This window comes from Onychostruthus taczanowskii, unplaced genomic scaffold (genome assembly GCF_017590055.1).
Source record: "Onychostruthus taczanowskii isolate IOZ18803 unplaced genomic scaffold, ASM1759005v1 scaffold51, whole genome shotgun sequence".
NCBI lineage: Eukaryota > Metazoa > Chordata > Aves > Passeriformes > Passeridae > Onychostruthus > Onychostruthus taczanowskii.
In genome coordinates, this window is record NW_024502680.1 from 210,314 (window position 1) to 227,858 (window position 17,545).

The 17,545-nt window shown below is 39.4% G+C and overlaps 1 protein-coding gene across 1 annotated transcript in view; it reads right to left on the bottom strand.

The window, feature by feature from the left end:
- CLSTN2 (calsyntenin 2) overlaps positions 1-17,545 on the bottom strand; it is a 193,240-nt gene that overhangs the window by 23,915 nt on the left and 151,780 nt on the right. The window contains exon 8 of the mRNA XM_041416257.1: positions 3,804-3,966. Within this exon, the coding sequence (XP_041272191.1) occupies positions 3,804-3,966 (163 nt within the window). The remainder of the gene's footprint in view (positions 1-3,803; positions 3,967-17,545) is intronic.

Genomic DNA, 17,545 nt, shown 5'->3' on the forward strand with positions numbered 1-17,545 from the left:
TTGGTTTTAAGTAATTGGGCCATTTCCTGGACTGCAGTAAACTTGACCCAGTGCCTGACAGACCCTAGGAAGGGTCTTTTCCATCACTTTTAAAGGTTGGCTTTCTGCTCTTTCAACCATCTTCAGCCCCTGCTTGTCTCCAAGAATATGCCCTTCAGGAGAAAGCTAATTTTCCCTACTTTTTGGAGAGTGCTAGCACTTAACTCACATTATTTAAAGAAATTTTGCATAAAATCAGGAACAAATCAGGCAACATTTTTACATTGCCAGGGAAAGGGTAAAGATGTAGGAGAGATTTGCTTATGACACAGACAAACTAAGTGAGCACACCATAGGCTAAAGTTTGAATTTGTCACATAAGCCTGAGGAATTGCACATTCGGTTTGTTTTCATGTTATGGTCAGAACAGCACTGATCTTAAACTGCTCTTGTATTTCACTTGAGAAGTTGAAGGTAGAAATAAAAAAAAAAAAACCTAACTTTTCATAATGGATGTTATAAACAAGACTATAAAAGTCAGAAAACAGTTACTTAGGCATTGAAATACTAATAATAGGCAATAATAATCTTAAAGAAAAGAATTTTCTATGTCCAAGATTCCTTCAGGCTATAACTCTGAGAAAGACAAGGAGGAGGTGGAGGCATGGTGCTTGCTACAGAGCCCCAGGATGAGGACCAGTGTAAGTGATGGGAAGATCAGAGCGCAAAGAGTCACTCGTATCCTAGAGGACACTCAGGCTCCTAAAGAAGCAAACAGAACAATTCTCTGTTTCCAGACCAGAACTGAACATTTTCATCTGCAAGGGGGTAAATCCCTCATAGCAGTAGCAGATTTTCCTATTAGTGCTAACAGAGCAAATTGTAATTTTTGTCCTTGATTTTTCATTGTCCTCTAAATACATTCCTCCGTCTCCCTGCCAGTCCTTCAGCTGCCCCACAGCTTCAATGACTTTTGGCTGTCAGCAAATCAGAGTCAGTGTGGGAAGAAGAAAGGAATGTTATTTCTTCTGATTCATTTACTTGTCTGAGTTGAGACTGTTTTTCAATTAATTTGACTTTGACAAACGGATGCTGTGTAGTCAGAACCATAAAGTGGTTTAGTAAAGACAGGAAAGAAGGCCTTGCCCTTTCTGAAGGAAGAGGTTAGATCAGTGTTCCTTTCTGCCAGTGCTTTAATGAAAAGAAAGGAAGTAGTCTTAGCAAACCAGAGCTGGAAATTCTTCATATCCTCTTAACAAGAAGACTCCTGAATGGTTTATGACACCAAAACCACCATATATTTTACTGAAATAAACCACAGAATGCTGTAAAACAGCTTTATAATGTTGTGAAAATGTAAAGGTTTAGACTATTGTTATTGACTAAAATGTATAAGCCTAAGTAGATTTAATAATAGTTTCATAGAAAGTATAGTTAAAATATTTATTTGATAGAGCCCCTTTTTCTTGAAATATATAAACTTTGAAAATTATTGTTTTGACTAGAATAGATTGGTTTTCTATGTTAATTAAGTACTATTTCACAGACTGAAATACAGTGCTGAATCTTATTAACAAAGTGACTTTCCACACCATTCGTTTAAAATAGTTTGAGGTGATCAAAACAAATGTACCAAATGATAAGCTTTGTCAGAAGCAGTATCTTGAAATCTTATTTTACATAACCATTAGAAGTTTATCTTTTTGCCTCACACATGATAGTTTATCAGAATCTTCAGCACACTGTGTTACTAAATCTCAGCATTTTCATGAGGTGGAAAATTTGTTTCCACTTTTGAGGAGCTCAAATTCTCTCACTATGAAAAGAGCAATAACATAAATATTGCAGTAAATATTAATGGCAGATATAGGTATGATTTCAGTAGTTTATATCAGGTGTTTCACCAAAAAGGAAGAAGAATCTTATCCTGAATGGTTATTAATTAAGCCATCAAATTATCCCAGACAAAAATAAAAATGTTTGAAAATAATTGCCACTTTTTATTTTTTAACAGCTTAAATATGAAATAATTTAAATATTAAATGGCCTGAATGTATTGGGAACCTATGTGAGCAGTTTTGCCTTAATTCCTTCTCTTCCCAATGTGAGACAAGGAGACAGAGGTGCAAAGGGAGCAAGATTATTGTTTTTGTTCTCAGCTGCCTTGGGGGCAGATGAACCCCATGGATGCAGGGCTGTGGCAAAGTTGGCACAGCTTTTGCTTAGGCAGGGTTTGTTGCACAGATACTTGAACTGCTCCACAGGCCCCAGATGTGGCACCTGCAGCATGATTAATGTGAGATTCAGGTGAGGGCTGAAGGGATTGGATTCCCAGCAATACCAAGACTTCTAGGAAAAAAAACCCAAAACACTAAAGATTGCTTTTAGAGAGTAACAAAAACGCTGAGTGTGGATGAAAGAGGACAAGGGGCAGAAGTAATACAAATAATGCACAAAAGCATTTATGTTGACCTATGCAGAAGAACCTTGTATAAATATGAAGTAAGGGATTAAAATGAGGTTTTTTTAGCATAGCTACAGAGAAATGGTGACTTTTCAGAAGGCAGTGCTCCATGATTATTCACAGCCTCTATGGCATTTGCTCATGTCTGGAAATAATTGAATTTACAAATAACATTTGCATTTTCTAACTCCAGAACTTTGATTTAAAAGTACTGCACCAGTATTAAATAACAAAAAAAATCAACACATGCAACCACCAGCTAGACAAGAAACAGTCTATACTTTTCCAAGTATATGGGATTAGTGAATGTCGACGAGCTTATCACACCTCCAATAATTACCAATATTGTCAATTTAATGAAATTTTGGTTTTAGGATTAGTGCAGTTTCATTCTGCATATTGTAATCAAAGTAAAGATTGGATCTTTACCCTACTCATAATCTAACAGCTGAATTTGCTTTGAGTACTGTTAACACTGAAAAGCCCTGCCACGCATAAGATGTCCAAATTTTGCAAATAAGCAGAGTTGAAATTGGTAAACAAGGTGATAATGGAGAGAGTGAGACTACATGAAAGAGGGGGGAAGAGACACAATCTATGTTAAAGCATTTTTTCCTAATTACAGTTTCCTCCATACTTTAAGTGGAAAAAAGACAGTGTAAATAGAAAATCAACATAGAAATGTAATGGAGACAACTTTACAAAAACAGACAAGCAGAGAAAAAGGAGCACTTCAAGTATAAGGCAGAGAACAGAGAAAGAAAGTGGTGTAAGGACCAGGTAAAAAGAATGAGAAGAATTGGATTATAAAGGGTAGAAAACAGAGAAAGGTAATATTTAAGCAAATGCCCATACGGCTCAGGGGTTTGGACTTTTGGATTTATTTTACTCTCACTTTTACATCTGGTGTACAACAGGGTGAATCAAGTGAATTACTGGAATTGCTGGTGAGATACATCCCATGTGAAGAGCCCAGGACTGGGCCATGAGTTGTAAAAGAAATCTGAGGCAGGGACTGAAAAGAGATAGCTGGAGTTCTTTAGTACCTAGATAGTTTGCTTAAGACTGGAGAACAAGGGAAACAATTAAAAGAAGTGAAGACAAAAGATGAAGAAGACAATCTTTCACACTGAATAGACAAACTGTATCCAATATTTCTTCAGGTGATAAAAATACAAAGCCTGTTAATGTTCTGTCCATTTTATCCTTGGACTTGATTCATTAACAACTCTGGATTTACACCTGATTTTATACCATCAATCTTTTAGCAGTTTACTTCTTATACAATCAGCGAGACCAGCAAGATTCTTTCTTGGCCTGAACTGCTCATAGTGTTGTCTGTTAGCTGGTGTGATTTTACCTTGCCAGCAAGCCCCCACTGTGAGCTGCATGGCGATGTGGGAGGGGTGGATGGGCCAGTCGTTGGTCACCAGGTACGGCTCGTACGTTGTCCCATCCATGTACAGTGTCACCACGGGGAACTCCACGTTGACCACGTAGTAGTGCCACTCCTTGTCACAGATCTGGGAGACACAGCAAAGTGTTAGTTAGCTCTTACAGTGACTGGCTTTTATATCCCATATGGTTTTTAAATTGTGTTTCCAAATTTCAGTTATGGGAAATAATGTTACTGTAATTTCTATGTCTCTAACATTAATAAAAGCCAAAACAATGTTGATAAATACTCTTGGCAAAATATATATTTGCAAAATATATGTGATAAATAGAGGCATCTTAAAACACACTCTGAAAACAAGACATGGATAGAAAATAGAAAAATCAGACAATTTGGTATTTCATCTGTATTTTCACATTTCCTAATACATAATTGTCTTAGGTTACAAATGCAAGATGTGGCTGGGGGTGTGTATTCTATTGCCATTGGTTAGAGGTGGGGCAGTTATCTTCTGTTAATTGGGCAGTTTTCTTTATCTCTTCCACAACCAATCGTCCCTCCAGGAGATCTCTTCTATTCATGGCCAGTGAGTGTTCCTCGATGACTGATAAAATTCCCATTGGGAGATGCTCCGCCCAGGGGGAGGAACCAAGCATTCCTACCTGGATATAATCTGAGCTTTTGGAACACCATAGTCAGCTTTTTCCCACTGGATTCCCAGAGGAGCAGCTTTCTTTTCCACTAGATTCCCAGAGGAGGATCAGGCCCATCTCCAGCAGCCCTGGAGCTCCAGAGGAAAACTGCAGCCTTGTGCAGGATCCCTGCTCCAGCAGAACCACAGCTGGCACTGCAGGAGGGCTGAGCCCCCATGGGATGGGACTGTGCCGCCACCCTGACCCACAGGGGTCAGGGCATGTTCTGGCTCTGGCAGTGTTGTTTCATACTACTGCATTTTTTTTTCCCTAATAAGGAACTGTTATTCCTCCTCCCATATCTTTGCCTGAGAGCCTCTTAATTTCAAAATTAAAATAATTCAGAGGGAGGGGCTTTACAGCTTTACATTTTTCATTTCAAGAGAGGCTCCTGCCTTCCTTAGCAGACATCTGTCTTTTCAAACAAAGATAATAATATTAGTTTCTTAATGCTTGTATCTAGTGTTGAAAACAGAACACTTCATGTAAGATACACAGAGGATGTACTGGCATAGTTAATGAGCATCCCTAACTTATCCCATCAGTACTTAGAAAGTCCTGTGCAACCTGCCAGGACCTTGACTGTGCTAAAAGGACCTGGGCCGTGCCCGGTGCAACACAGAGGGACCACAGAGGGTCCAGCAATCTACAGGTTTGGGCAGGGAACTCACCACTTCTCCACCCTTCATCTTTTGGCCTTGAGCTTTTTCCCAGATGGTGGGAAAAGGAGGATCTTTATGATTTCCCTGATACCCACCAGCTTTGAAAAGCAACAGCCACAGTTACAACATACTTTCAGGATGACAACATTAGTGTCAAATCACATATGAATTTCTGAGCTGGACAACCAGGGATTACTGCAGGATGGCCAAATTCAGCTTTAGTTTAGAAATGTACAGCTGGATGAACCCATGCCTCTAGAGACAGAAGTCTGGTGTGTAAATATCAATGTCTGCCCAATTTTTTTTTCTGTTGCTGTAGCTTTCAATTTAAAAGTTCAAAGGAATAAATCACCGCAAACTGGTAGGATGAGTGGGCTGTTTTAAAAATAAAAGAATAGTTACAACAATGGTACTTTCAGTTCTGGGGAGATCCTTGTTTTGATGCATTAAGAAATGGAAGTGCTTGAATGCAGATATGCTTGCTGTTTCACAGAAGCAAGCAGAAAGTGATGTTTAAACTTAACATTTTGTCCTTGGCCGGGTGAAGTGCTATCTGGGGCAATATCTGCCCTTTGAGAGCAAAAGCTAATATTTTGTTCCAGAAGACATTTCAACAAGAACTGAATTACTTCCATTTCAAACAGATACATTTATTACTGCAGACATTGTAGCTCCGCAGTGAGATAAATGCAGCAAGGGGCTGCTAGGGGGAGCCTTCCGTTTGTAAGCAGCAGACAGCACAAATGTTTTCTGAAGGTTAAATGAACTGAAACCAAAATTGAAAGTAAACAAATTGGAAGACTGAAAATGTTATTGAACAAACACCAACAGTATTATGCAGCCCTGCCTTCCAAGAAAAAAACAGCTTGCCAAGCCCCTGACCTCATTAGCACGTGATGCATCACAGCCACATGCAGCTGACATTTCATAGAAAACAAAACCTGGTTTTGAGAGACCTTGCATGGCCAAACCTACAGGATGAATACCTGTCACTTTGTGGAGAACTGTTCCACGCTGTTTCTGTTTTGCAGCCCTGACCTGCATCACGTGGGTGCCCCACATGCACCCCAATGAATGAGTAATCCTCATGTTTAACTAAAGCAAGGGCACTTTGACAGAGCAAACCAAAACATTTTGGGGCATTATACACACAAAGAGCACAATAATATGTAGCCAGCGTAATTACTCCATTAGGCAGTTACATTTTTCAAAGAAAATTCTTCCTGCAAACACAACATTTCATAAATTCCACAATTCAAGGCTCCTGCAACTGGGCTCAAGTGCTTCCAAGAAAAATACAGAAAATATAGATGTCCAACTGTGGATGTCCACACAAAGTAATCAGTAACTTTTATTTTTTCTTATACATTCTGGAACATAAGATAATGCAAGTAAAGACAGCTTGGTGATGTCCTCAAACCCTCACTTACCTGCATTTCTTTAAATTTTAACACATAAACACATCAAGTGTTGTTTTGAAGGATGAGACTTACAGTCTCAGCTTGGTTGTTCCTGAGATTTAAACAGCGCTTGTTGGTCATCTTAATTGTCACCCGATTTCAATTCGGCTTAGGGACACAGACACATCTATTCCTCTAAACCATCTTTCAGTATCTGTACTGGGCTCCAGTGTAAAAACAAATATTCTACAAGGAAGCAAAAAATTACTTCCAAACTCTGGAATACATCCCAGTCCTTCAGCAGCAGGTAGTACTTCATGGCTGGTCATTTCACAAGCAACAAAATAATGAAATAAGTAATTGTCCTGTGTAATTTGTTATGCTGCTACTTCAGACACCTTCTTTGCCTTCTTAATACAGGAAAACAATTTTTTCCCTGCATGTATTCCACTGTGGCAATGGAATGCAATATGAAGAAGTGAAGCCAGGAAAAAAAAATTATAAAATATACTACAATGGCAAATAAAGAAATTTTAATACTGTCAAGTTGGAAATTTATTTTAAAAATCTAATTTATAAAGCCATCGTAATGAGATAAAATCATAGATGAAGGAGTTAGGCTTTCCAAAACTGCTGGATGGCTTGGTCTAATCACTCTATCATGCCAGTCTGTCTCTAAAAAGTATTAATCAAATCACAGTGAATGAAACAGCCTGAAGTCCTGGTGCTGATTACAAGCCATTGCATTGGAATATGATTTTATGAAATAGCTGAACACAGCCTCCATATAAATCTTATGGCGTATGTGACCTAGGCTCTTGGCATCTTCTAAGGAAAAACATCAGATTTTTGTGCTTTATATTGGAATGCTCAGGAAAAGACTGAAACCAAAGTTATTGGCCTGAGAAGCATGTGGTGCTTACAACCAGACTTTGGTGGTCTGCAAAATGCCCCATTTTTCAGCTTTGTCCAACAGGCCTGGCATGCACCTAGGAGAATCTGCAATTTCCAGCTCTTGGAGCCTCCCTCAGGTCAGCTGGGGCTGCTTCTGGAATGGGGGTGATTGACCTGCTTGGCTGCAACACCAAGGCAGCTTGTGCTCCCGAAGTGCCCAGAGAAGAGCTGCTCATGCTCACCACCTGCTCACCTCTGCTGAGCTCCCTGTGCATCCCTCTGGTACCCCTCAGCAGCCTGGGGAGCCCGAGCAGGGAAACAGCTCTGCACAGCCCAGTCTGCAGAGCCCAGGGAGCCCGAGCAGGGAAGCAGCTCTGCACAGCCCAGGGAGCCCGAGCAGGGGAACAGCTCTGCACAGCCCAGGGAGCCCGAGCAGGGAAGCAGCTCTGCACATCCCCTCTCTGCTGCTCAGAGCACACACTCAGTGCTTGGAGAGACACCTGTGGCTTCCATCTTCTGCTTCCTGGGACTTTGCTGAGGAAGCGCTCTCAGAACATACTCAAACATCCTCAACAAAAACAGAAAGAAGGAAAGGAAAGCAAAGAAAGCACTCTGCTCACTGCAAATAGCACCACTTACTGCAGCTATGAAACAAAAATCCTTCTGCCTGAGTGGTCTGAACCACTCATGCAGTTGATGTGGTCTGACTGAACCATCTGTTTGAAGAAAGCATTTTAACCCCCATCCTTAGCCATCATTTATTAGAGCACACTTAAAACACTGGGCCTGCTGTGGGACCCTAAATACATGGAGTATTTCTATAAACTGGAGTGAATTCAGTGGAGAACCAGCAGAAGTGCCAGCTCTGGCTGCATGAGGAGTGGCTGAGGGAGCTGGGCTTGTTTGGCCTGGGGGGAGGCAGCCTTAGGGAAAACCAGCAGCCCTGCAGTGCCAATGGAGAAATTACCATGGATAGGCTTTTCGAAATGGACGACTCTGCGTTTTTATATCCCATCACTAAAGAAGGCAAAAAATGCAGGGAATCTAATGGCATTAGCATTATTCCCGCAGCCACAGTCCCCTGGTCAACCCTCCTGCCTTGTTCTGAAAGCAGCCAAATGCTTTGTGGCTCTGCTTCAAAGCCTGGCCCCCACTACCCCAGTTCAGAGCACTGAAAATAGATTATGATTGGATGGGGAGAGGGGTATTGATTTGAGTTTAAAAAACACCACATTTTTCTCTCTATCGCTAAAAAAAATCCTCCTGAAAGAGTTTTTTTTTTTTTTTTTGTAAAAATTACAAGGCTTGGAATTGCTCTTTTTTCTGTTGATTGCAATAATTTTGATAGGTTTTTAATACATTTTTAAATATTTATAAATATTATGTATTTTGAACATTTTTTTTTTATAGTATTGAGAGAAAACACTGCACTGCTTACAAACAGGGAGCTAAAATGAAGGTTCTGAAAGACTGTTTCATTATACTTTGAATCAGGAACTAAGCAGTAATGCCTCTGCAAGAAGAAAGCCTAAAAAAGATAATTTTTAATTGGTTGGCAGTGGATTTCATATAAAATTAAAAAAGTTACATATGTTTGCAATTATTCAGAGAAAGGTGTGTATTTACATATGTAAATTAAAAAAAAAAATTAAGCATTTTAGGCAGTTGAGCCATTCTGCCAGAGTGAGTTTTGCATGGAGGCAATTCACAGGTGAGCCTTTCTCCTCTCTCACTCTGGGATAAACCCTGGTTGTCTCTGAAATGGGATCTTTAAAGGCACTGAATGAGCTTTTATCTGTTACTTTAGAATCTCATTCATTACCCTAATTGTTTTCCTAATGTCAGTTCTCATCCACAGACGTCTGCAATTAAGGCACGTTAGTTTAAAGGAAGAAAAGGAGATACCTTGGGGCATTGCTGTTGCTATGACTGCTGCTTGCTTTTGGTTTCTTCTAATAAATCTTTGCCTCAAATTTCAGTAGCTGAGCTACCTGCAAAGCTGATTAAGTGGTATAGGAAAAAAAGTTACACAGCTGACTTTTTGAGCTCTTTTTATCATTGTCTATAAACACTTCTGATTTCTTTCTTTTTCTTTTTTTTTTTTTTTTTTTTTTTTTTTTTTTTTTTTTTTTTTATTATTATCCCTATGCCACCAGGAACAGAAGAAAATACTGCTAAAAATATCCTGGTGAAGATCTCAAGTGTGTAATTCAGCATGCAGATATTCAGTCTGAAGGATGGCATTGCTTCACTGGGGGTACCTGGGTTACCTGGTGCCTTTCTGTTTTCTAATACAATGAACAAAAATCTGTTTCTGTCCTGAATATGTGGGTTTATGGTAAAAGTCTGCTTTTGTGGGAGTCAACAGATATGCACTTGAAATTGACTGTCAGCATATTCATTTTGGGGAACAGCTTTTGGAAATAAACAAAAGTGAAGCGCAAACACTGACTAATCAAATCCATTCAGTCATGTGAATTGCTGTATCTTGTAGCATTATTTGTTCTGCCTCAGTAATAGATTTTGCATTAGGACGTATTTACCACACGTGTTGGCTTTATTCAGCCTCAGCATTGCTTCACTGGAAATGATTAAAACATCTCTGGGAAAGGGTTTGATATCCCTAAACACTAAGTGAAGGTGTGCAGATTGCTGATTGGTCTCCAATATCTCCACAACCTCTTCAGAAAACTTTAAATCAAGCTCTAAAATATTCCTACTATGTATGAGGGCTTTTTTAAAAGATACTCTGTGTTTCGTGTTCTACATTTATCCTTCAGCAGTTCCTTCACATGACATCTTTTCCCCCATCTGTAAAATCAATACACCCTGTCTCTGCAGTGCCAATAGATACAGTATGGAAGTAGTAATTAAGGCAGGATGGAAGGAAAACACACTGCATGTGGGAAAAGGAGGCATTGATACACGCTCCCACAGTTAAATTCACAGGTGATACACTGCAAAGCGTCATCGTAATCTACCAAGCTGTCACAGCTGGTCTGTGGCTGAGCAATTAATTCAGTTATAAATAAGAAACTCAGCCCACTTCCATAAATCGGCCCCTGGGTTGACATACAGAGACTTGATTTAATCATGTTCATCCTAAGCTGCAGACACCTCACTGGTCAGAGAACTGGGAGGTGCTAAGATCAGACCAATGAGCATTTTAGGCCGGGGCATTTCAAACCCCTGTGTAAAGTAAGACAATAAAGCGCGGTCTATTGCCAGGGGTAAATCTGAAGAGCGGGTCATCGGTGTCTCTGACCACTTACTTCACCTAACACAAAGCAGTGTTTTGTCCATAAGAATACTGCTGCACATGCAACTGCCACATAAATCTTGTACCTTGAATCTCAGCCTGCACAGCCCTGCTCAAAAGTGATCTCAGAGTCTCCCTGAGTAAGCTGCAGAATTCTGACAGCTGGTGGCTGGCAGTGAAGGAAAAACCCAACCAGACAGACTGCTTTGCTCTGGACCAGATTTTCTGCTTTTGAGACTGGAGCATCACCACTCTTCCAAGTGTCAGCAGGAGTGGCTGTAGGATGGAGTAATTTGTACTCCTTAGTGAGAAAGCTATTCCACAGCTGCCAGAGCTGTATTAGAACTTGGATGTCTCTGGTATAGATGCTGATGTGATGTTACAGCTCTGTGTACAGGGAGTTAATTTGGAAAAATAATTAACCATTGTTCTATAGCTGCATTTGTAAAGGACTGTGTGTGATCAGTCATAGAATAAAAACAGTGAACACTGTGCAAATTAATCCCATTTTTCTAGAACCTCAGCTCAATATCAGAAGAACATTATCCAGAGAAGGGAGCAGAAGAGATTTCCATGCTCCCTATGGAAGTCTCAAACAAGGTATTGCTTCCTCATAGGAGTTTTGGTGAGGAATCTGGAAAGAGTTTGTATTTCCTACCCTGGCTGAATGGATAAAAGAAAGATACTGAGGTAGGCAGAGCCACAGGGTTGTCATTCTCAGGGCTCTGCTGGCAGTGCCTCATGCCCAAACTGCTGAAGGAGGCACTGGTGGCATTCCACAGACACTGTGAGACCCAGCACTGACACCTTCAGAAAGCTGAACAAAGCAGAAGGGTTTTCCCAGAGTTCTGTACTTTGAAACAAACTGGAGGTGAAGAACTGGGAAGCACTACCTTGCCCTTACAATCTCACTAATTGAAAGTATAATGCAGCCTCATGCTGATTGATTTAAAATGAGAATTTTTGTACCTTATAAAACAATTGTTTCTTCAATATGAACTATTCAGTTGTATAGTTAAGAAAACTGTCCCTTAGAAAAACCTGCTGGAATTTCTTGTGTGCTTGTGCTCAAGTAAATGCTTTATGCACATAAGCATGTATCTAATCACAGTCTTTCTAAACTCATATTTTCAACTATTTACTCACTGTCTAGTACATATTCTTTTCTTCTGCTTAATGTTTATATGACTTAGACATTTTCTTTCACTTAAAAAAACCCTAGATTTTCAAAGACTGTTTAGGAAACATCCCTAAGATTTTACATTATTTAGAAAATATGGATAGAATATTTTGTTAGAATACCTTGAGCCCCACCATTTATTATAAAATACTGTTAATTTAACACGTCACAGAAAAGTGTGGATGTCCACTAAATGACTCAGAAAATTTGGGGAGGAAAGTTCAATCTTTTAACCATTTTTTTCCTCTTGAGAAGTATCCCAACAATACCAATTCATCCAAACTAATTCCTGAAATACATTTATATAGCAAGTTTGCCAGTTATCTTTCTTTATAGCTACGGATGTTCCCTTAGGAAATGCCTTATTGTGTTTTATCAGAAATTCTTCTTTACCCTTTAGGGACAAATAAAAGTAATTATTTTTTTCCCTCCTCAGCCCATTTCCCCTCCATGTCCATTTAAATGAATACAGAAGGAAGAGCAAGCACCTAAAACAGGTGAGTCTGTGTTTAGCACCAGACCATGTTTTGGTCTTTGATTTTCCTGCAATTAAAAACCTGAATCTTGCAGAACTCTGCAGTGTGTTTTATTTGGGGGTTGACTGACGCAGCCAATGTCTTTCATCTCAAGAAAGAAGGTGAGCACAGACACTGCAAGTCACTCTGTAGCAACTGGGGCAAATTTCTCGTTACTGTGAGTTAGTTTTATTCTGGTTTGTGTGTCATTATTGGTGTAAAAGAGCTAAGTATACAAATCTGACTGTGAGTTTTCCAAGATTTATTATCTGGTTTGTCTGAGCTCCCTGCCCCATATGCTGGAGAGAGGATGTTAATTGTGGCACTGACCTCACTGATAGCCAGTGCCTTCCCTCCCGGGGCTGCTGGCATTCTGCCAGGCAGAGCAGATCACTGCCTTGCACCTCAGCATCCCCTGCCCCTTCTGGAATCACAACAGCCACTCTAGTATTCCAGCACTTAATGAAGCCAGCTTCAATCCAACCATACGTGACATTTGAGTCCTCTGCAAATGAACCTTCAGTGTGAAAAAACATAAAGGATTTAAGAAAACTCAGGGTAAACCTCTATTCACTAACTGCAGAAAAAGAAAGGACAGGGAACAAAATAATAACCAAAGATATGTCTTAGTTTCGTGTTCTGCGGTCCCGTGATGAGATCGTGCATGACCACAGCGCTGGCCCTTTAACATCAGAAACCACCCTCATTTGAAATTTATCTGGCTGTTCACCTGCACAGATTTGTCTTCTGTCTTACTCTTAGAAGAGACTTGATAACTCTGTCCTACCAGAAGACTTTCACATTAGTCTAAGATGGAGAGATGATAAAAACAATTCACTGGTGCAGTCCTTTACAGCTTTTAATGGTACATATATACATATGAATGTATGAGATATATAAATATGCATATGCATACATACACACAAAACTTTGGCATTTTAATTGCAAACTAGAGTGAAACATTTGAAAACAGCATTGTAGAATAGTTAAGTATTTCTAAAGCTTTAAAGTAAAAAGGGAACACTGTTTTTAGAAAGTCAACACGGTACAATCACTGACATAAATAAACTCCAAACAGCTCATATCAATGTGAATATTTTCTTAGACCAATTTATAGTATTCTAGTTGTAAATGTTCTAGTTGTCATGATTTCAGGCAGGGTACTTGCAACAGCTCATATCAGAATAAATTGATTTAAAAACTATTAAAGAGAAATTATCAGAGCATACAAAGATGAAAAAACATTTTTAGAAACTAAGTATTTAATAACTAAGTTGGATTGAAATTGAAACTAAACTATTGAAGTGATACACAGCTAATGAAAACTGATCCCTGTTAATTCTATTATTAAAGTTATTGTTGATATTCTTTAAGCTACCAAATAACAGTCTTGGTAGGTAATAGAAGGGAAAATAATTTCTATAAACTGTTATAATTGTCCCATAAAGAAATTTCCATTGGATTAGCTTGAATGTTAGTTCTTCTTCACCAGTAAGGAATTTTTTTCTGGCTATTAATCTCTCTCTTGCTCTCACTGCCTCATGTAAATAAATCCAGTTAACATGATTTGACTGTGGTGCTCTGGATTGGACCATCCCTCTTTCCAGGCTTTCTGGGCTAAGGGTTGGTCTCCAAAGAAGAGTCAGAATGGGAGCAGGGCAGTGGCCTCTTTCAGAAGCAATATTCCCTTCTGAAGCTGTCAGAAACCGGTACCCAGTGAAGGGAGCAGCACTGCTGCCAGCAAGAGTGAGACAGCCAGGATGGGGAACAGACCACTTAAAGTGTTTTTCAGGTTCCTCTATTGTTATTTAAAAAAGTAAATTAAAAAATAAAATTATTTCTATTTTATCTGTTCTTTGTTCTTATAATATTTCACTACTTTTAACAGGAAGCTTTACTGAATAGTAACTCATCCTGGTGTATTATTTCCCTTTTTTCCTTTTTATCTAAAATCCCCTTTATTTTTCTATTAATACCAATCAATCAGGAATTTTAAAAAAGGCAGAAAAGTCCCCTGATGTCAGGGTATAAAAAGAATAAGTAAAGCCATTAAGGATAATATAAAGAATTTTGCTTCAGAGATGCAGCATGGCCACTGCCAGCTTGGATTTGCCCTTGGAAATCTACAGCTGAGGAAAAGCAAGGGAAGAGAGGCACTGTACTTCCCAGCAGGGATGCTACAGCATGTCAGGCTCAATAAAATATTGCCTTGCTCCTATCAGGGTGGAAAACTGCTCCTATCTAAATGGAAAGAACGGTCAATACTCAGAGATGTGTTCACTTTTTACTAAGTAATGAAATATGGGGAGATTTTTTAAGATCAACTTGAATCAACTGAATCTGAGGAATAAAAAAGATCAACCAAAGTCTTAGCAAGAATAAACACTAGAAGTTTAATTTCCTGCCTCCCAATTCAAAGGGCTTCTATGATTGTTTCATTTATATGCCAGATATGGATCTGCACTGTGATTTGTCTGTATAAATTTTCTGTTAAATATCTCTCTCAACTAAAGAAACCACTATAAATGTTATATACCCAAATGTGTATATATATGATCAGAAATGAAAAAAATGCAAAAATTGGGGAGATCATGTGTTTGGGAATTATTCACAAACTGAACACATTTACCACTTAACAAATTAGAATAATATTAAGGAGAACTATGAAACCCAATAGATCCTTTGAGCTCCTACCTAACTGAAACAGCACAAATACCTCCTTTGTTTCCTAATCTGAGACCTGATATTTGGTTGACATTATTGAAGTGCTCAAATAATTTTTTCAATTTCGCCTATTAATGCATTTATAAAGTGTTTATTGCATTAAAGCATGTTTTATTTCCTAATGGTACCCATTATCTTCCTTATGGCATCACTGGGAAGGGAGCACAGAGATCAGGGATGTTTTAATGTACATTGAGGCACAAATTGTGTCAGTCTTATTTTCTTGCATTATTAATGTCCTTTCCAAAACTGAGAAGATGTGGGCTTTTGAACAACCTGACTTCAAAGGGAGCTGAAGTGAGCTTTTGGTCTGTGAGTTTGTTCCCTCCTCAAGACAGGAAACATAGAATTCTACTTCATTTCACTCATGAGGCCTCATCACTCATGAGGCCTCATCTTTGAATCTTATCTGGAATTTAAATCACTTTCTCTCATCTCCAAAATCTGCCTTCTTGGATGACACATGCAGGAATTCTGTCTGTCAGATATTTCTATGAAGAGATTTGCAACAAACCTACTTTTCACTCTTTGGAGGACTCTGTCTGCAAATGGAATTGTGGTTATAAACTAAATGAAATGCCCATTTAACACACCTCCTGAAAAACACATTATTTGTAAGAAAACCAAGCAAATAATTTTCAGTTTATTAATAATACTTAATCAAAACATAGATTTAATTAAAAAAACCCAAAAGCTGTGAGTGGTAATACAAAACAAACCCTGCTATTCTTTGCCATTACCTCTCAAATATTAATATACACAGTTTTTATTCAGTTTGCTTTCTAGAAATCTGGCTGAAATGCTAATACTCAAATGTTTAAAGGTTATGTTTGAGTTAGGCATCTTGACTGCCTGCTGCTTCAAGGACTGAGACAATTGAGAGGTGTGGCCACACTCAGGAACTGAAGATTTTTGTCTCTCTGAGCATCAGGAGGTTGCATGAAGAAAAAGGAGGCTGTCCCTGTTGAAAGCAGGATGATACATCCTTCCCTTGCTGCTGAACAAATAAAACACTTGGTTCAGGCAGCTTTTAAGATGTTATAAAGGTACAAAGAGTGGGATTAATGCAAACTTGACCCCGGAGACAAAGAAAACAGGGTAGCTGGGGCTTGTTTGCTTTAGAGGGCAAACACTTGTGCTCAGCTCTAAAAACACCTCCTGAAGAGAGCTCCTGTCCCCTGTCTCTCACACAGTCCCACCTACACGCATCACTCAATTTGTCAGACCAAAGGACTACACTCCCTTATGAATGCGCTTCCCACAGGAAGTTATATGCTGGCATTGATTCATTAAATAAACATCCAGACTTGATGCCTAAGCTCTCAGCTCCCATCTGAGAAACGCTGGTGTTCCCAGGCTGGTCTGCACCCAGAAGAAAGCCCACCTGGATCCTGCCTGTGGCTGCAGACCTGTCTTTTGCTGGCCCTTTGAAGGCCCCCATCACTAGGCAAATCCCTCTTCAAAGGCTCTGATCTCTAAGGAAGTGCTGAGACTGCTTGCAAGGGTTGCTTTAAACATGCTCAGCAAAGGCAGATGCAGCTGACACGGGTGTTAAACACCTCTCACAATTTCCACATTTTGGGAGAAGTTATTTACTTGAAAGATTATTTGCTCTGTTGAAAGTGCACAGTGCAAATCGGAGATGAAAGAATCCCTGCTTTCACACAAGTCTCACACTGAACTGAGAGGATCTCTCCAGGGCAACATGGAGGGAATCTCGTGCAGCCCACAGCCCACTACTCTGGCAGGTGTGGATACTGCAGCAGTCTGGGCTGAGGGCAGCTACAGCAGCACAAAGACACAGCAGAAATAGAAGCATACAGAATAGCATACAGATTCGTCTGGGATTTACTTCTGTTCCAGCAGACAATTAGGACATAATGCAGGGAAAAGCAAATGCTATTTTGTTTTTAATGCAGCCAAAAGGCGGCAATGAGTCACACTTGGCTCACTTAATAATTTCTGTAAAGTGAAGAATGGTTGTGTGTCCATGCTGCTATATTTATGCATAGATATAAGTCAGGAAATGATACAACCCAAATATTATGCATAGTCTCTTTAGTGAAATGGGGACTGCTGGCATTTTGCAGACAGACTGATTATATGTTATATACCGTAGGAAGGTAGTTAGTTATCAGCTGTATGTGTGACTTTGACAGAGAATGCTGTTCTTCTGTCAATATGCAGCTTGCTTCTTGTACTAATCATGATCATGTTCTTAGTGCTTTTATGGGAGGAAACAAGTCAGCATTGGCGGCCTGAATCCTAGAGTAGTTCTGGGTTGACGTTATTGAAACAAATAGACTGTGGCAAGACATTTTCAAGATCAGTGTTGCACAAGCCCTTAAAGTTTCATGGATCTCATTAAAGTAATTGTTTA